Below are 19,951 nucleotides of genomic sequence, written 5' to 3'. Positions count from 1 at the left end.
ATGGAGGGGCCTGCTTTCTGGTTCCTGGGTACAGGGGAAGGGAAAGGGGGAAGTGGGCCAGGCCCAACCCTGGGCCTGGAGCCACCATCCCAGGTGGGAGAGGTGGGTATCTCAGCAAGGCCCATCAGATAGGCTTTGTGCTAGGGCTGGGGGAGCGAGGGGTGGAGTGGGACCCGTCACAGCCTGCATCCCTCCAGTGTGGGACGGCTTGGGCTGCTCTGCCCTCTCCCTCCTCCGCTCTCCCAGGGCACTCACGTTGCAGTAGATGCGCTTCTGCACGCCGTATCGCAGCACCAGCACGTCAAAGGCTTGGTTCAGGACGCCCATCACCATGGCTTCTGACTCCAGGGGGCCACTCTCCTGCAGGGACAGTGCTGCAGCCATGGCACCTCCTGGCACTGCCCTGGGCTCCTTGAAGCCTCCTGGTGAGTTGGTGCCCAGGAGGGTTGGGAGTCAGAGGGAAGTGAGGGGCACCAGGCTGGAGGGCTCACCTTGACCAGAACGGCAAAGAAGAGGCCGGTGCTGAGCTCCTGCACGCGCTTGGAGGCCATGCGGCGGTCGTTGCAGTGGTCTGCCTGCTTCTGCAGGGTATCCGGTGCCAAGTCTAGTTGCTCTCTATAGCCTGGGAAGAGGGGGCAGGATCATGGGTGGGGCATGAGGGTGGGCCTGGGGGCTGGGAAGAGCTAAGGCAGGGGCATAGGCTGCATGGTGCTCTGCCCCAGACGTCAGATTAGGCCCCTAGCATCCAGAGCAGCAGAAAGTGGCCCTCCAAGGTCAGCACCCTCCTCCCAGCTGTGTCCAGGGCTGGCTATGGGGAGGGCAGCACTGGCCTGTGGGAAGAGTTTCTAGACCAGGCTGCCTACGCTTGGGTCACCTGACCCTTGGACCTCCGAAGTCATGGCAGAGTGGTCTTGGGCCACTGAGCACCCACTGTGGGGGTGGGCAGCCCTAAGCTGGCCCAGGTCTGCCTGGGCCCCGATTGCACCCCTCACCTAGTGCGGCAGCCAGGAGGCGGTGCACCAGGACATCAGCGAAGCGGCGAATGGGCGAGGTGAAGTGTGTGTACAGGGGCACGTTGAGTGCGTAGTGCCGGAACTGTGCCGGGTCCTGCAGCAGCCCGGAGCAGAAGTACAGTGCCATCTGCGGGGTGGGGTGGGGAGGGGCGGGTTAGAGTCTGGTGAGCCCAGAGGTGCCTAGCCAGACCCGGGGGGCTTGTACCACCCACAGTCCTGCCATCAGCAGTGATGTGTGCACAGGAGCTGCCGGCTGCCGAGCGAAGCTAGGGAGGACCAGGGCTAGGGCCCTTGCTGCACAAGGGGACCCAAAGGGAGGCCAGGAGGCTGGCTGGGCAGAGCCCAAGGGTCCCCATGCTCCTCTCCAGAAGACAAATGTGGCCTGCCTGGGCCTCCCAGGTGCCCTCAAGATGGCAGTACTGAGAATGGCCTGGACAGGTACTACCAGGAATCAAGTCTCTGGTCTACCCTTCCCCAGCAAGGGGCTGGGGCTGCTACTCTGGCCCAGGAAGAAGAAGAAAGAAAAGAGGGGGAGGGGAGGAGGCAGTGGAGGTGGAGAAGGAGGGGGAGGAAGAGGCAGAGGTAGAGGAGGAAGTGGAGGATGATGATGAGGAGGAGGAGGAGGATGAGGAGGTGGAGGAGGAGGATGACAAGGAGGAGGTGGAGGAGGAGGAGGTGGAGGAGGATGAGGATGAGGAGGTGGAGGATGATGAGGAGGAGGTGGAAGAGGATGAGGAGGAGGAGGTGGAAGAGGATGAGGAGAAGGTGGAGGAGGAGGAGGATGAGGATGATGAGGAGGAGGAGGTGGAAGAGGATGAGGAGGAGGAGGTGGAAGAGGATGAGGAGGAGGTGGAGGAGGATGATAAGGAGGAGGAGGAGGAGGAGGAGGAGGAGGTGGAGGATGATGAGGAGGAGGAGGTGGAAGAGGATGAGGAGGAGGAGGTGGAAGAGGATGAGGAGGAGGAGGTGGAAGAGGATGAGGAGGAGGTGGAGGAGGATGATAAGGAGGAGGAGGAGGAGGAGGATGAGGAGGTGGAGGATGATGAGGAGGAGGAGGTGGAAGAGGATGAGGAGGAGGAGGTGGAAGAGGATGAGGAGGAGGTGGAGGAGGATGATGATGATGATGAGGAGGAGGAGGTGGAAGAGGATGAGGAGGAGGTGGAGGAGGATGATAAGGAGGAGGAGGAGGAGGAGGAGGAGGAGGAGGAGGAGGAGGAGGAGGAGGAGGAGGAGGCGGCCTGTGGTTTGGTCGGACCGGGGACTGCAGACACTGATGGAGACACATGCAGAAGCTGAGGAGCCTGTGGGTCTTCACACGCCAAGTCCCTTCTCCAATCTGGCCAGAGTGGGTGAGACAGAAAGCCCAGAATGCCATCCCTACCCTGTGCAACTTGAGCCTCAGGCTCCTGGCGCTTCCTCTCCAGCCCAGGCCCACTATTGATTGAGGCTGACCTCATCCCCTCTGGCACTGATACTGCCCAGCTGAAGCCACGCTTCACCCCAGCACCTCTGTGCTCCCCAGTACTCCACAGCAGCCAAGGGAGGCAGTTTCCAGCCTGCCACCCTCGGCCCTTCTCATCCCCAACCACCTGACCCTCCCAGGGGCTGACAGAGGTCTGAGTTCCACAGGCCCTTGTGCTGGGCAGGAGGCAGGACTGGGGCAGGAGACACCCAGAGCCTCTTGCGACCAGCACACAGCGCAGCCCAGCTGGGGCCACAGCCCCTCAAGCTGCTTATCCTGTGGTCCTGGCGCTTTCAGGGCTGGGGGCCAAGGCCAGTGCTGCTGCTTGGGAGCGAGTGAATCCGTTCCTTGTAGAAGTCCAAGGTCACACCCGTGCGTCTTGCTGGCCCCCTTGCTCCCTGGCTGCTGGTGCACACTCACACCCTCCTGCGGCCTTGGCCAGACAGCCGGCTCCTATTACTCTGTGCACACGGGCCCTGGAATCCAGGGCGCAGCTGGTGGTGATCTGCTCGGCTCCCTAACTCTGCTTCCCTTCCAGTCCCTGCTGGGCCCTGGGTTAAGTCTGGGGCAAGTCTCCAGGGGAGGTGGGCGCAGCCTCCACACCCAGACACATTTGGGCTTTGTTCTCAGCGGTGGCCCAGTTCCCCAGATAAGCTGGGTGAGGATGACAAAGGGCCTCTCCTGGCTGCTGGAGGTGCGCAGGGTCAGGTGGGATGGGTGGGGACCATGGCTTTCACACAGGCCCAGTCGTCCCTGGGACAGCCCTGGTGTTCTGATGCAGAAGCTCACTGGGGACCGCATGCCCTCTCACACCTTTGTGTGCTCTCTGCGGCCGCCCTGCCCTGTCCCCACCCCAGTTCCTGGGGCTGAGGAACAGGAACACCGGAGACCTGATGATGATTCCCTGCCATCGGATTTCCAGGGAAGGGCGCCTCAGAGCTCCCTGGCAGGTGAGACAGGAGAACGCAGCCTTTCAGGCGCTGGCTGACTCGGGAGCGGCTCCAATCCCTGGAACTCCGGCTTGGCTTGTACCTCCTTCGAGTTGGATGGATGTGGAGGCGTGGGCATGGGAGGGGGCCCAGGGGGCAGAGCCAGAGGCAGTTCTGGGACTCAGGGGATGCTGTGTCTTCTCTGCTAGGCCTAGAGCCACTGGAGTGTAGAAAGAGAGAGCCCAGCAGGCACGACCCAGCCTGTCTCTGCTGGGTGCCGCAGGTGCTTGGTCAGGAAGACACTTGGGACTGGGGGCAGGTGAGGGCGGCCAGGCCCAAGCAGGCCCTGATGGCTTCCAACCCGGCAGAGCTTGTCCTGCTGGGTTACAAGGTGAAGTGCCAGAAGATAAATCTGCTGAGGTCAGCTAAAGCCATCCAGTTCTTGTGAACAGACTGAATCTGCTGAGTGACAGCCCCTGAAATATAGCCTGTCTCTGTCCCTGGGCTGGGCTGGGGTCCAGAGCAGACTCATCAGTATCCACAGCTCCCAATGACCCAGGGTCCACTGGGGTCTTGGTCCCAGGATGCCAGGGCCCTGCATGGGTGAAGCTCAAGCCTAGGGGGGTGTGACAGGTGTCCCAGAGCAAGCCCAGCTGTCTACCCCACAGGCTGCTGCCTCCCCGCAGGCCCAGGCCCAGGCTCACAGCCAAGTCTGTTTCTTTCCCACAATAGCCAGAGGCCAACAGCTGGTTCTGGACTCCACATGCTGAGGTGGAGGCTGCGGGGTGTTCCCTGGGACAGGAAGCCCCATAGGATGCTGTCTCTCCTCCAGGACTCCAGCCGGACAGGAGGTCTCAGTAGCCCTTCAGCTCTAGGGCACACTGTCCTTGAGCAAGTCTGAGCCGGAGGCAGCTGCTCAAACTCAAGAGGCTCAGGGTGCCCCTCCTAGGTGCTGCCTGGGGTTGGCCTCCCCTCCCACTCCCAGGAGTGTCCCCACCTCTGTCCACCCAGCCATGCCCAGAGCAGGGCAGGAACGGTGGTGGGCTGCGTTTGCACATGGAGGCCACGGGTCTGGGGCCCCGTGTGCTCCTGGGCACAGACAGGGACAGCAGCCGGGCCCTCCTTACCTGCATGGGTCGGGAGCACATATTGATGAGCACTTCCTTCCGGGCCAGTGAGTGCTTGTCATCTCCAAATGTTTGGGTCAGGCTTTTCTAGAAGCAAATCCCAGAAACCTGTGTGACATGTGGGGCAGCTCGGAGAGGGAGACTGGGCCCCATTGTCTGCTGAGCACCTCCTTCCCAGCTCTGGGGGAGCAGAGTTGCCTGTGGGACTTAGCCCTGCTCAGAGGGTATGGGTGGGGAGAGGGGTCAGCTGCCCACAGCCTGTGGCCCACATTGGCCTGAGGTCTGTCCCTTCCATGTCTTGCTGGCTGGCCCACACTCGCTGGGCTCTGGACTCCAGCACTCTGGACTAGGGCACCTCCCTGCTCCCACCAGAGTCAGGCCTGGGTGAGAAGTCTCCCTCCTCCAGGACCAGAGCCAAGGCCCTGGGCTCCTTAGCTTCACCCCAAGCAGGGAGCACCAGATTCCTACAATTCCAGCCCCCACACTGAAAGCCTCTGGGCCCAAGACCAGCCCTTTGTGGCCACAGGACCCCTGCTCTCTGCTGAGCCCCCAGGTGTCTGGCTTGGCACAGTCCTGGTGAGGGGGCAGGACCCATCATTAGGGCCCCTATGACTCAGAGGGGGCCTTTCTCCCAGGGCCTCCTTCCTCCCCTACAGGAGAGACCTGGCTGAAGGGGAGGGATGCTGAGGGAAGCAGAGGCCCTTAGACCCCAACCTTGCAGGTCTTTCTCTTCTTTCCACCAAGCAGAGTCTCCCCTGAACCCTGCCCAGCACTCACATTGAGGGCTCCTGCAGAGCTGAAGTCCATGGGCAGCCCCATCTGGTCACAGAATTCCATCAGGTCATTGAGCATCCGTGTCTGGGGCGGGGGGTGCCGGCGCAGCAGGGCCTGCTCTGGGAAGGCGCGGTGGATCTTGTGGGCGACCGCCATGTTGGCCAAGAGCATGAACTCCTCCACGAGCCTGCAGAGGGTGGGTAAGATGGGAGGGACCCTGGGGTTGGGGGACAGCTATGCAGGCTTTCTCACACTGCAGCCCGCCTGGCTCTATCACCCTTCAGGTCTCAGCTTGAGGATGACCTCCCAGCCATCTCATGTGTTCAGCCAAGTCCCCGCCTCGCCCAGCACCCCCATGGTCTCCCCTGTACCGGTCAGTCTACACTGCCTTCTCCTCTGACTGGTTAGCTCGTGTGCTGGCTCCCCCATAGAGGGGGACCCTGGAGAGCAGGGAAGCTCCTGTCTACTAAATAATTCACCACGGCAGCCTCAGAGCTCAGCAGCCCACCTGATCCAGAGAAGATGCTGAGGAAAGATCTCTGGTGAATGACAGGATGCCTGAAATCCTCAGGGAGCCCCAACTGTAAAAGGGCACCGTGCCTGCCAAGGCCATGGGAACACAGGGGCCCCGGTCCAGCCCTTGCTCAGAGGGCTCCCTGGGGTGTGTGGCAGTGGTGAGTGGACTGAGGAGATCCCAAAGTCCCAGGAGTGCTGGGCTCTCTTCTCCCCTCGGGACTGTGCCTTGTCAGAGGGAAGCCTCCCGATAGGGTCTCTGAGGATGAACAGGAGAGTCCGAAGCAGCAAAAGGGAAGCCCTCATCAGGGGATGGGGCAGGACGGGGGGCGGGATGAGATCCCGGAGTCACCCTTTTAGGAGCTGCTGCTCTGGCTGCATGGCACTTGGGTGTCATTAGACTCAACAGGTACTGTGAATGGACATGGCTCCCAGTGAAAGGACTGAGTAGGCCAAGGTCCCAGGCTGAAGGAGTAGGGACCGATAGGCGATGCGGGAGGTGAGCCAGGCAAAGGCTGGGGGGCTGGTATCACTGAGGTCAGCACCACTGTCTCTGCCACCAAATTTTGGGCAGGAGGCCACATACTTCTTTTTCCCACCTTTGGTGGGACAAGAGGATTGCATGAGCACGACAGCTGGAGCCTTGCTGATGGGTGCTTGGGCACGTTCTCATGCCTTGGTGACCAGGACCCTCTTCATGGCAAAAGCTGCTCCCCTTAGGGAGACATAGGGCTTTCGGAGCCTTGCCCAGCCTGGGGGGCACTCTGCCCTCCCTGCCTTTCCTCAGGCTTCATGCCCAGCTCCACGCTTTCCCCTGTAGTGGGAGAAGTCAGGGAGGGAGTTCCTGCAGGCCTGGCTATAGCGGGAGCCCTGCCATGAACTTCCTTTCCAGGAGATGTGGGTAGTGCTGCGGGTGAGCCTCGTCATCTGGCCATGCTTGTGGAAAGAAAGCCAGCCACAGGAAGGGAGAGAGAGCCCCAGCAATGTAGAGCCCCTCCTCCACCCAGAGTGGGCCTGCCAGGGCAGACGTGTGGCTGTGCTCTGCCAGGCTGTCCTGAGAACACATCTGTCTCCCCAGGGAGCCCGAGCTGCAGAGGAAGAAAGGCTGGGAAATGCCCCAGGAAGGCAGATGCCACCAGATAGGGCCAAGGGTAGGACCCACCGGGGAAGAGGGAAGCCAGCCCAGCACCCCGGCTCCTCCTCTGCGGGGACTTCTTTGGGCCAGCTTGTGGCACACAGTAAGGCAGGTGACAGCTGGGGCATGTGACCACAAGGATCAAGCTTCAGCTGACCCTTCTACCACACAGGACATCCAGCAGGTAAGAGGAGGAGCTTCCACATTGCCCTCTGGGTGGCAGCAACTGGCTGTAATGTGCCACCCCACCTCCCAGCCCCTAACCTGTGCTTGTGCCCATCACTTCCTGCTGAAAACCCTTGTGTTCAAGTCCTTAACCCATGACAAGCCTCCCAAGTCCAAGTTTGAATCTCAGCTCCACAACATTCTTGCTGTGGGATCCTGGACAAATCACAGAGCCCTCCCCATCCTCTGTCTCAAATGAAGGACAGGCATCACAATGGCACCTGCTCAGAGCTGTCATGGACACAGAGAAAACAGGTTTTGCATTGACAAGCCCTCTGCCCAACTCATCGAAAGCCCTCAGTTGCAGATGCTGCTCTCCTGTTGTCCCACCTGCCCCCCACATGGCCATCCGGGGGTCTCCTCAACATGCCCTGTGATTTTTGTCCCTGCCATCAATCTCTGTTCCTCAATTCCTTTGAAGCCTCCCCTGAAAAGCAGGCTGCAGTCCCTGACATGAACACTGTTTTAGGCTCACCTTATCACTGTCTAGCGACATTAGACTGTTTTTATTTGGATTTCATAATAAGACATTGTGAACCCAAGAATCGTCAAAATCCCTGCTCGAAAAATATCTGATACTGGTCAGGCCATCAGCACCAAAATGCTTCAGATGCACACAATCACACAAACTTTTGCCCTCACTCCACGAAGATTACCATGTGCCAGGCACGGTTCTGGACTTTCTCCCCATGCAGTCAGACAATCCTCCTGGGCGGTAGCATCTGGCTGCTCCCTGGCGTCCCCTTCTCCCTCCAGCCCAGCTGCAGCCTTCAGGAAAGAGGGACACCTGTAGCCTCAGGGCCAACCCTGGGCTGCATTTTGCAATGTGGCCGGCAGGGGGCAGCATGGCCCCACAGAGGGTTGCACTGAGGCTGAAGGATAAGGAGGCCACCAGGCAGGCAGGATGAAGGAGCAGGGGGCTGTGCGGAGCCATCCTGGGGTCTCCCTATGCCCATGCCCCACCCTGCGGGTTTAGGAACTCAATGTTTGGGGGCCTCTGGGGCTGAGCCAGGCTCCCGCTCTCAGTTCCTGCAGGGGCTCTCCACATCCCCTCTCATGGTCTTCAATAAACACGAGGACAAGGACAGGAGAGAGGGGACAGGGAAAGGGCGGGGCTGCTGGGGAAGCCCCTGCCATGACCACAGACCTCAGGCAAGCTGCTTCCCTGGCAACTCTGCTACCCCTTCCTGAGCCCCAGCACAGTCCCAGGAGTCACCCCCGCCCTCCACAGAGAACAAGTGCACTCTTGCTGACCTTGCACGTGAAGCCTGGTGAGGCTTTGGAGGAGAGGCCCACCTTGCCAGGGCTGTGGCTGAGTCTCTGCTTTCCTTGTGCTCTTGGCCCCTCCCTCCCTCCCTCTTGAGGCTGGGGATCGGGACAGTGCCTGTGGAGCTCTGGCCCAGCCAGTCAGGCCACATCAAGCATGGACCCAGACAAAGGCCAAGGGCATTGAGTAGGGAGCTGACACTGCAGGGAGTCCGCTTCCAGCCTTGGCCATGATATTTGAGGACAGCTGCGGGGGCGTTTCCTGCCCTCAGGTCCTTCTGATGCTGCAGGTAGCAGATGGGGGTGGAGAGAACAGCTGGGCTCTGAGCAGGAGTGAGCAAAGATGGGGCTGGCCTCTGGCTCTGGTGGTAGCACCTTGGGGTCGCTAGAAGGTGGGTCCCCAGTGGAGTTTGGGGACAGGAAGGTGTGGGCCAAGCCCAGCTGCCAGCAGCCAGAGTTGCACTGAGTTCAGGATTCACCATTGCAAATGGGGCCCCAAACCATGGGTTGGAGAACTGAGCTGGGTGGTGCGGGGTGGGTTGGGTAGCGTAGGTGGGAGTCAGGGCTACCATCTGGGGCCAGCACAGGGACTCCAGGCTCCAGTGTCCCCTGCCCTGTCAATTCCCTGGTTGGTCAGCAGGTGGCGCCCGGCCTCTTCCTCCCGGAGGTCCTGGGATGGGGCAGCTCGAGCTTAGAACCCAGGGGCTCCTTCCTGCAGGAACCCAGGGCCAGAGAGGGAGGCTGAGACAGCGACCTGGTCAGCAAGGCCCTCTCCCCTGACCTCTTCCCTCCCTCTCCTGCGGAGCAGTGGTAGGTGCACAGCCAGGGCAGCCAAATCTCTGAAATGCCTCAAGCTGTCCTGGGTGTTCAGGCCATGCCCCTCCACACTCTGGGCCACTGGAGCCGCAAAGAGGGCAGAGTGGGCACTGGGGCTGCTGGATGGGAGGGCACCCTGCCCCCTGCCTTGGCCTCAGACCTTGCTCCCCTGATATGGGCACCGGCCCTAGTGTCACCCCACTCCTACCAGTGCCAGCAAGGCACAGGCATGAGATCACTGGGCCCTGCTGGGAACAGGGTGCTGGAGCTCAGGGACTGCCTCACAACTGCTCTTGGAGGGGCTGCAAATGGCTGCCAGCCAGCATCACCTTCCAGAACAGCCAGCCAAGGCCTCGGAAATGGGGCCTCGGTCCCAGGCCTGGCATTGGCCGAGCCTCTGGAGCCTGTGCCACCAGGGCCCCACAACTCTGGAGGTCTGGGGCAGGGCTGTGCTGTGACAGTGGCTGCAGGGCCAGGACCCCAGCTTCTTGGCACTCACTCCCAGTACCCCTCTTCCCTGGGTCTGGGCCTCCCCGGAGCGGAGAGGAAGGGCAGGTGTGAGGCTCAGCAAGCCCCTCACAGGCTGTGGCATACAGCAGGGAAAGGCCACCAGCCCCCTGCACACAGTACACACTCCCCACAGCAAGGGTGACACTGGGGGAGATAGAGGTTTCCACAGTGCACAAATGTCCCTCTAAAGAAAGAGCATCAACATCAATATACTTGAAACTTGGACTCTTCATGTATTTACGACAGGGCGTCCTTAGCCCCAAGTGGCCGGCAAGCATCAGGACTGTGCAGAGTCAGCCACTGGGTGCCGCATTCCTGCTGGCTCAGGTGGGACCTGTTTCTGTCACATCTTAAAGGATGATGCTGGCAAAGGCAGCTCTCCCCCTGGCAGGACTCAGAAGTAATGAGATGAGAAAGGGGTAAAGCCATCTGCGCTTCAGAGGAACTCTGCCTTCCCTGACCATCGAGGAACCACATCTAAGTGTTTCTCTGCTCAACTGAAAGGCTGGGGCTGGGTTTTGCCAGTCAGGGATCCGGGCATCTGTGGCCAGGAAGGTCCTGTCTGGCAGGTGGTAGGGGTGGGGGTGTCCTTCACCTCTCCTGGCCCTGCCATCAGGAGAGGAAAAGAGACGAGGGGCTTCTCCTCAGTGGCTTTCATGGAGTGGCAGCCCTACCACTCGCTGTGTGATTTCAAGTTTCCTAACCTCATGGAATCTCAATTTGTTCCCCTGTACAACAGGGAAGCAATGTACAAGTGCCTGGCTTGAATAAATAAGACCTGATTATTACACATCCTATGATGTGACAGGCCTGGGTGCCCCAACTCTAGGACATGGACAAAAAACACAGCAAAAGCAATACTTCCAGAAGTTTCTCCTGCCCCCCCCCCACCACCACCACAAAGCCACCCTCTGGCAAGGAGGCCATGTCTCCAAAAGTGTCCCATTTCAGATCCATGCACCTGCTAAAGTGCTGAGGAACTCACCCACCCCTTCCTCCACAGGACGCTCAGAGAGTGGCTTTGGAAATGGGCGGAAGCCGGGGTGGAGGGGCAGGGCCGGTGCCCAAAGCTGAAAATGCATCCATTTTCAAAGGCCAAAGCCAAATGTGGGACAGAAACAGCCTCTTCTGCCCTCAGCCACCAGGGCCCTTGTCACACTGTGGGAGGCTCCTGCTAATGGAATGAGACCGCTCACAGAGCTTGTTCAATTAGCTCTTGCTGAAAACTGCTAACGTGGCTTTGATAAGAATTGCTCCCAGCCAGTTTCAGCCTCATTTCTTCTGCAGACCAAATTTTCCACACTTGGGCACATGCTCTCTGTAAGCTCCGGAGCCCTGGGCTCTGCCGAGGCCGTGAAGGCAGCTGCTGGGCCTGTCTCGGAAGCTGAGTGCCCGAGCATGGCCCCTTCTCCATGGCTGGGCAGCCCATGGGGCACAGGTGGCGGCCGCCTTCATGTGGGGCCTGCTGTGTTCCCAGCGGCCAGAAATTGAGTGTAGTGTGGTGGAAACGGCCGGGCCCGGAAGGCAGGGGTCTGTGGAGCACTGAACTGTAGGCTGCTGGGGAGGGAACGTGGAAAAGATCTTGGTGGCAGCTCTGTCCCGGGCCAGGCTGGGTGGGGCTGGGGCCTGGGAGGGAAAAGTGGAGGCCTGGAGAGAGGGAGCCGCAGGCAGAGCTGGCCTGGGTGGGGTGGGGGTCCAGAGGAAGTGCAGCTGCCTGACTGATGAACCCCCACCCACCGCTGGCCGTGCACCCTGCTGCCAGCCTCCAGCAGAGGGTGCTGTGGCCACTGGGTGGCCCACCAGTCACAGCTCGGGCCTCTTGCTGACCCCTCTCCTCCTGTGCACTCTGCAACCTCCTGAATGCATTGGACGTTCTCATGAAACCACAGGGAAATGAATGGGGCCCAGTTCACAGGCATGGAAAAGCCCAGAGGAGGCCTCTGGAGCCAGACATCACAGGCCTGCGGGGGAGGCCAGAGCCAGGTTTCCTAGGCTGGGAGGCTCAGTCCACGGCAGGGCCTTTCTATAGGGGAGCGGGTAGGGCCCTGCTGCAGACAGGCATGTTCAGCTGCTGTACTTCCAGCTCAGAAGAAAGGAAATCCCCAGAGGCCAGGCAGCCACATTTGGGCCCTCAGACCTGGCCAAAGGAGGCCCAGTGGCTATGGTGGGGAGCAAAAGGGGGCTGGCTTGGAGCTGGGGCCGGGCTGACAGTGCAGAAGGCTCTTTTCAGGGTAAAGTCAGCCCAGAAGCCTCATTCCCTCCCCCAGTTCAGGCTCCGCTGGTAGGGGCAGGCCTGCAGGCTGGCAGTGGCCCAGCCCCCGAGCAGAACCAGGTGCCAGCCTGTGCTGTGTGGCTTTACAGAGTGTTGTCATTAGGGCTTGCTGGCTGCTTGATGGTGGAGACACATAAGCCTCTCTCTAGTGACAGCCCCTGCCCAACAGGAACTGGAAACGAGGTCCCCAGGAGTGGTGGCACCGGCACACAGAAGACTGGCCACCTGGGGGAGTCCCTGCAGTGCCCCCAACAGCTTGGTTTGCTGCTTTGCTGGCTCCTGGCCAGGAGTCCCTTTCAAGCCGTTGCAGTGGAAGCTGGCTCCGTAGGCTTGGAGCCAGAACAGAGCTCAGTAGGGGCCAGCTGGGTCATCACAGACTTCAGGAGGCATCTACTTTGGTTTTACAATTAGGCTTTGGGCACTTGAGTGTTCAAGGAAGAAGGAAGTTCTGCAAGGCACAGGTCTTTCTTTCTCTCCCTCTCTTTCCTGCACGTACATACGCTCTCACACACAGACGTTGCCAAGGCAGGCACAAAAACGAGAGATGAGCCTGGGCTTCCTGGGACCTCAAGCCACTTTGCTGCTGCAAGTCTGAATGTGTGTGCCCACATCTGAACACTGCTCCTGCCCCCACAGCTGCTAGGTCAGATCCTGCAGCAGGGCCACCACCCCAGCCCCAGAGTCACCAAAGTCTTCAGGGAAACAAGAGCGCAGCTGTGGTCTCTGCACTTCCTCATCCACCCCTCACTGTCCCCCCATACCCAGTGTACACGGAGGGGATTTTTGGTCCTAAGGTGACAGAGGGAGATGGTGTCTCTGGGAGGCCACAGAAGTGACCACAGAGGTCCCATCCATGGTGTAGCAGGGCTGGATTTGGAGACTGCCAGGCACTTTGCCACTCTTAGTCCACCTAAGTCTCAGAAGTCAGAGTTCTCATGCCTGGCAGGAGCACAGGGAGCTTGCAGGATTTGCCCAAGCTCCCAGACCCAGGGTCCCTGATATCCTGTCCAGTGCTCTGTCCTCAGGTGACCCTGCGTTGCTTGCTCTGAACCCTCTGAGCAGGAGGGAGCAGCAGGGTTTCTTACTGGCACCTCCAAGGGCTCTGCCGACAGTGGCAACTCAACACAGAGCTCGCCCTGAGAGCACACGGCTGCCTGGGGGCTGTGTCACACCCCAGCGGTCAGCTGTGTCACTACCATCATCCTGCTCCTGATTGCCAACAGCACCTCCTCCCCTCTGCCAGGGTCACAGCAGCTGCAGAGGCCAGGGTCACCCATCTGAACCTGGCTCTCCACCTACCTGCCCAGCCGCCTCCCAGGGACAGAACCTTTACTCCAGTCTGCTCCCTGCCTCTAGGCCTAAGGCCGGTCATAGGCACAGGCAAACACACATGGCCCCCTGTAGCCACTGCCTGGCTGGGCTGGGAAACTGTCCCCACCTTGGAAGCCTTGTTTCCAGGTCCCCGCTTTGCCTCTGCCTCTCCCCCACTGCGGTTGGACAAGGAGGGCAGAAGCAGCACTGAGGCCTGCACAGCGCCTCCCTGGCACGGCTGCCTCCTCATGGCTGCCTCGGGCTGGGTCCTTTCCTGTCTGAGTTGCCCAGGGCTGAGCATGGATGCTTCTCCTGCTCTTGGTTTCCCATCACTGCTAAAGGCACCGTGTGTGGCCTCTCCTTTGCTAATGCTCCTCCCACCCCCCATGGAGATGAACTGGGCCCCTGGGTCAGGAGGGCAGGTCAGAGCGGGTCACTGGCCACAGCATCGGTGAAATGGGGAAGGCCCCTCCCCCTCAGTTGCCTTGGCCCATGTGACAGCATGGCCCCTCGGTGCTGGGCCTCATGCAAGCCTCTTTCTAGACTATTCCAAGAGGGAGTTTTCTCATTCTGAGCTGGGCAATGAATCTCCCATGTTTTCCCTGTTGAGCTCTGAACAGAGAAACCTCAAGAAGTCCCCAGGTCAGTCCCTCACCTAGGCCTGAGTATGGCCCAGGGTCCTTGGCTGCTAGCGCTCTGAGGGTCCTTGGCTGTCACACTCCCTGGCCCCCACAATTTTGCTGGCCTGTTCCTGGCCTCAGCCCTACTTCCTTACCAGCCACAAGGAGATCAGTGCCTCTGTCCCCCAGGGATCCCTTGGGGCCTCCTCATGGGTGACAGGACCCAGACACTTAGGCCACGCTGGGTTTCCATGCTGCCCCCTCTGCTCCCACACCCAAATCCACCTTCTCCACTCAGCTCCCGCTGGGGCTGTACAGGCTCAGTTCAGGCATCCCTCTCCCTGGCTCCATGGTCCTGTGGGCTGATTCTAAACCAAATCTCATCCGTGAATCCAGACCGTCTTCCTCTGGAGGCAAGTTTTCCTCTGCAGACCACAGGCCCTGGGGTGGGAAGGTGAGAAACACCTGGCCTTGCCCATCTAGGTATTTCAGATCTGAGCAGCACATAGAGGAGCTGATAAAGTGTTTGCGGGAACAAATGAGGCATTTCAGAGACATGATTTGCTTGTTTGCTCCACAGAAAACGTTGAGTGCCAAATAAGACTTACTTTGAGGGGTGGAAACACAGCCCCCAGTAATAAAGGACGAGGGGTTGCAGTTATGGTGCCAGCAACTTCCCTTCAGCTCATCACTGTTGAAGCAGAGGTGTATGGACTTGGCAGGCAGAAGCCAAGACAGCTTCTGCTGGCCTAATGGGACACGCTGCATTTGCCTCAATGCACTCTTACTGCCTGTAGGCGGTTATTGCTTAAATCCAACACAGGTGACAGGTGGCAATGTGACTGGGCCTCATTTGTTGGTTACATGATCAATGAATCCTCTCCTGCAAGGGCAGCCTGCCTCAGTATAAACATAAAATGCGGAAGATGAAGAGAAAACCCATCTTGTCTTGGGTTTTTTCCACTGAAGCAACGCTCATCTCATCACCCCCGGAACACAGTGTGTTGAGTCTGGCAGAGCTCTGCATTCATTCTGCGACTTTAAAAATACTGACATACAGTTTTATGAGCTAGGTTCAGAGTCGTTTAAATGAATGTGTCCCCTGCCCCCCAGAACATTCTGGGCTTCCCTGACATCTTCATAGACCCGCCCCATGTGGCACTGGGGCCCAGCTCTGCCCTCTCTGCCTTGCCCATACGAAGGGGTAGGGTGGAGGGGTGGGGCGGGGAAAACCACAGGACTGCTGGGTTTCATCCCCACCCCTACCCAAAGTCAACCAAAGACTCCTGAGAGCTCTCACACAGCCTGTGTGAAGACTTCAGCTCTATGCCACTCTCATTCTACCTGAGAACCAAGACCAGAACAATCGGAATCAGGCCCTGAGTTCTTCCAGGCCAGCTGGGTCAATGGTAAGTCAGACAGCAAGGCCAGACAATGCCAAAGCCAGACCTGAGAGTTCTGCTTCCCCTGAGCTACCACTGTGCAGGCTAAGCCCATCTTGTAGGGCAGCCTGGGGTACAGAGGGCGGCCCTATTTATCCAGGATTTACAGAGTACAAAGAAAGCTCTCCTGGTACCTGGGATGCTGACCAGCAACGGCCTTCTGGGAGCTTCTTCGCAGGTAGGTCAGGCTAAGCCCGGCAGCCATGTTGGCCTGGGAGGACCTGCCCATTCCTTTCAGGCCTCCCCTGGATGAGAACTGTTCTTCCTGGCAGAGGCTGCAGTACCCAGAGCTCTCTGCATCAGTCCAGTTGCCTCTACCTGGGAGAAGACCTTGTCCAACAACCGCAGAGGGCCCTGTGTGGTCTGCTGGGCTGTGCATTAACTGTGCTCTCTAGTTAATGGTGCTTATGCCTGTGCATTTACCAGTAAATCTTTGTGATACTCAAGCCCAGTTCCTCGTGTGCCATGTTTGGCTGCTGTGGAAGTACAGTCAAATGGTCATTTACAACAAAAGAAAGAACTGGCCACTAGTTTCACCAGGACACGCTTACATGTAGCATGCAGTCCAGGGCATCCACCACATGCCAACCACACAGACACTGGGTGCTCCTTACTCAATACTATCTGCCCAGGAATGGCCCAGCCAGCCATGTGGGAGCAGACCATACCTCCCTGATGGGTACAGAGCCAGCAGTGCTAAGACTCTAGGAGTGGCAGTTGTGAGAAAGGAGTGGCCATGGCCACTGCACTCACAGAACATGACAGGAAGACCCCCTGCCCTGTGTAATATTTGGAATGCTCCTGAAGTTTCAGGGAGAGATGGTGGAGAGGCAGTGGGAAGGAGAGCCATTCTCCTTCTACTCATGATCTTTAGAGATTCCCCCTCATTCCAAAAAGCGTGACAAGAGGGAACACAGAGGCTTGGTGAGGCGGCTCTCTGCTCTGCTCAGTTCTCCAGGCTTGACCAGGCCTCTTCCCTCTGGCTATTGCCCCTTGACTCCACCCTGCCACCTGCTCACTTGCCTCCCCTTGGGTGGGTTGGGGCCTATGGGGTCCCACACTGACACTCCAGCCAAGAAAAGCAGAGGGCGACAGTACCCAGCACCCTGCTGCACTGGCCTTCCCATGTGGGGTGTACATGACACTGAGAGCTACTCCCTGCGTCCTTTGCTCCCCTCCCTGCTGGCCTTTGTCAGCCCCCTTGCAAATGCTGCTTTCCACACCCGTCTTCCTCGGGCTGCGGGCTTCCAGGGAAGGAACTGGGCCTTTTGCATCCTTGTGCTTAGTGCAGTACCTGGCGTTAGTAGGTATCCAATAACGTTTGCTGGACGAGCAAACAAATGATGTTTACAGCTGGGCCAGAGAACACCTGCAAAACTGGTCCTCCAACCCACGAGGGATGTGGGAAGACTTCTCAGGGCCCTTTTGAACTCTGAGGGATTTCCTAGGGGTGTTTTTCTAAGTTTGATGGTGGGAAAGGACCCAACTGGCACAGAACACAATTCTGAATATAAGGGCTTCCTGAAGATTCCTCCAAGTTATCTTTGAGCCCAGCTTCATTGGCACTCTGCAGCACTGGCCTCTGGCCTCTATGGAGGCCTGGCTTGCAGGAGTGTGTTCTCCACTGTGGATCGGCAGCTTCACTTTATAACACAGCCCAGAGGGCTGCAGCAACTTGCCAGTATTCTTGTCTTGCTAAAGTCAGGGGGAAAGGCAGGGCGCTGTCAACCACGCACAACCTGGATAACCTTAGGCAGGCAACTTAACCTCTCTAACTTCTTCTATCTACCTCACAGGGTTATTCCGGTGAGGATCAGACGAGATAAACTTTACCTTATTTAACATTATAAGCTCTGACATATTGTTAACTATCCACGCATATTAATTATTAGTGTTACTATGAAAACCTTCTGCACTGAATTAAGGTGACAAAAAATAGAAGAGGTATAATTAAAAGATAGAAGAGGCCAGGAGTGGTGGCTCGCCTGTAATGGGACTTTGGGAGGCTGAGGTGAGCAGATCACTTGAGGCCAGGAGTTCGAGACCAGCCTGGCCAACAGAGTGAAACCCCATCTCTAAAAATACAGAATTAGCTGGGTGTTGTGGAGGGCATCTGTAATCCCAAGCTACTTGGGAGGCTGGGGCATGAGAATTGCTTGAACCCGGGAAGCAGAGATTGCAGTGAGCAGGGATCGGGCCACAGTACTCCAGCCTGGGCGACAGAGTGAGACTCTGCCTCCCTTCCACCTCCCTGCCCCACCAAAATAGAGGAATGGTAGGAACAGAGAACGTGAGAGGAAAGAAAAGCAAACACGCTCCCGGGAGACGTCTGTCCAGCACCTGCTGAGCACCTCTGTGTTCTCGACACTGTGCAGGGGCTGGGATGAAGTGACTGTCCTTGCTCTTGGGCACAGGAAATCAGATCAACACACACTCACTCCCCAACCCCTAACTCCTGTAAAAATTGTATCAGCATAAAAACGTGGCTTGTTTCCTCAGCATTTACTGCCTGGGTGAGGGAAGCGTTTTACACACATTCTCCACGCTCTACCTACAAATATTTCCTTTCCATTGCAAGGAGTGCCCATGGGTCACGAAGCCAAGGGTAATAACCTGCCTCCCAGAGCACACAGTACGGTACTGATGGTTCTGAGACCAATGGTGCCTTTAAGGATGGGAGAGTTAAGTTCGATGACACTAGCAGCTGGGAAATTCACTGCGAAAAAAGCCCAAAGGAATGGAAAGTTCCTTCCTCTTCAGAATGGTACAATGAAAAATCACAACAATGGTTTCCTACATTTATTACACAAAAGATAGTGACCAGTTAACTGCTCTTTTATCTACACCAAAGACGAATGAGAGGAAACAGATTTTGATGAACTGGAGGGCTGATAAACTAAAGAAGAACAATTAATCATTTCATTTGAATATGCACAACATTGTGCTTACCTAACAGTTAAGCACCTTTGAAACATGACCAGAAGCAGGAAACGGGCAGAAACAGGGCCTGTGGCAGCCAATGCAGATGCATGCAGGACGGGCACGCACGTGTGCCTCCTGGGAAGTCCCTCCTTCACACCTCACTCAGAGCCTTTCCTCTCATTGAACAGAATCCCAACAGCTTGCCTCGGCTTCCTCACAGATTCCACACCCCCTACAAAGCCTCACGCTTGGAGTGGCTGGAGAGGGTGCTACAGGCTTCTCTGGAAAGCCAAGGAGAAGTGACAACTGGCCCTGTCTGTACAGGCAGAGACAAAGACAGGGGCAGGGCCCCAGTGAAATAAGTGAAAATACATGGCATTGTGGGGACATCGAGTGTGGAAGCGAATGACACTTCAGAATGCAGCAGACCCCATTAAAGAACGGGACATGAACCTAAGGAACAAGGTTGCGCTGCCTGGAAGAGTAAATCCTCTCTGTAGAATGATTCCTTGCTTCTTATTCTAGGTAGCACAAACATGAACAGATTTACAGAACAACAAGGGCTGTGGTGGAAGCTGAGGAGCCGCTGCCCCGGGGGAGGAGGCTACTGTGAGGCCGCAGTGGTGTGCCAGGGCTGTGGGATACACAGCAGTGCCAGGGCGCTCAGAGAAGGGAGCTGCTGAGAACGGGGTCCCCGACCCCAGGAGATGAGCCATGTCCTCTGCCATCTCTGTCACCCATTCATCACAGTCCATTCTCCAATTTGATAACTACCCCCAACTGATATCCCAGGCTTGGAGGGTGGACCCGGGGTCTCACCTAGCTTTGGGACAGGTGGGGGTCACATGGGGTCAGCTTGGGGGTAGCCCAAAGTCAGTGGAATGATCTAAGCTGTTCGTCTCAGCCAGGTCTTGCTGCCTTGGGCTTTCAGAACAGCTGCGGAAGTCAGCCACTTCCTCTTGCTTAACTCAGTGGGCATGAGCTGGGCGCTTGCTCTGAGTCACTCTATGAAATCTTTTCCCAGCTGTGTTCTGGCCATCAGAGAAGCATCTGCAGAACAGACAGCAAACATGTTCAATTCTTCTTCAATACGTGAGGCAGCTACTAGGCAATTTATAGTCATTGATAGCCTCTGTCTGTCATCAAGCACAGCAATTCCTTCGGGCTCTAGAGGCTTTCTGCCCAACCATCAAGAAAAAGCCACAGTGCCCCAGAGAGCTGGGAGTGGCAGTGAAGATAGATCAGAAACACTTCCACACAGACAGCACGGCCAAAAGCAAAGAGAGCCAAGCACATTCTGGTTACCTGCCAGGCAGCCGCAGGAGGTGACAGCCACGGGCACCCTTCTTCAGGCGCAGACCCAACATGCAATCCTATGACCAGTTTCTTTTATGGGCTAACCTCCTTGAGAGTGTATGTGAGGCCTCTGCAGCTGGAGCCTGGGCTCTGGGCTTCCAGTACCTGAGTAAGGGTGTTCATTAAACAGGGACCTGGCCTGAATATCACAGCCTCTTCTAGAACTCCTTGAAGTCTTGGGAAGGGGCAAGCCTCCTTGGGTTTGAAGACTGCCTGGCTGTGCCATCTGCTTAAAAAGGTTAGCAGGAGGGACCAGAG

At 57.8% G+C, this 19,951-nt stretch overlaps 1 protein-coding gene across 14 annotated transcripts in view; it reads right to left on the bottom strand.

The window, feature by feature from the left end:
- The window catches only part of DIS3L2 (DIS3 like 3'-5' exoribonuclease 2), a 385,922-nt gene that overhangs the window by 1,985 nt on the left and 363,986 nt on the right, over positions 1-19,951 (bottom strand). For 11 of the 14 annotated variants that reach the window (XR_013519158.1, XR_013519157.1, XM_054258039.2 and 8 more), the window contains 5 exons: positions 5,309-5,492; positions 4,532-4,618; positions 993-1,140; positions 492-622; positions 256-360 (listed from right to left, as the gene is read on the bottom strand). Coding sequence is in view for 10 of the 14 variants with exons in the window: in XM_054258039.2 (XP_054114014.1) it covers positions 256-360; positions 492-622; positions 993-1,140; positions 4,532-4,618; positions 5,309-5,492 (655 nt within the window). In the remaining 4 variants the exon portion in view is untranslated. Of the gene's footprint in view, positions 1-255; positions 623-992; positions 1,141-4,531; positions 4,619-5,308; positions 5,493-7,834; positions 7,947-9,042; positions 14,415-19,951 lie in introns of those variants that run through there. The other 3 variants (XR_013519159.1, XR_004744905.3, XM_054258043.2) reach the window with 3 other exon arrangements.

This window comes from Callithrix jacchus, chromosome 6 (genome assembly GCF_049354715.1).
Source record: "Callithrix jacchus isolate 240 chromosome 6, calJac240_pri, whole genome shotgun sequence".
Lineage (NCBI taxonomy): Eukaryota > Metazoa > Chordata > Mammalia > Primates > Cebidae > Callithrix > Callithrix jacchus.
This window is presented reverse-complemented; position numbering and strand designations above follow the sequence as displayed.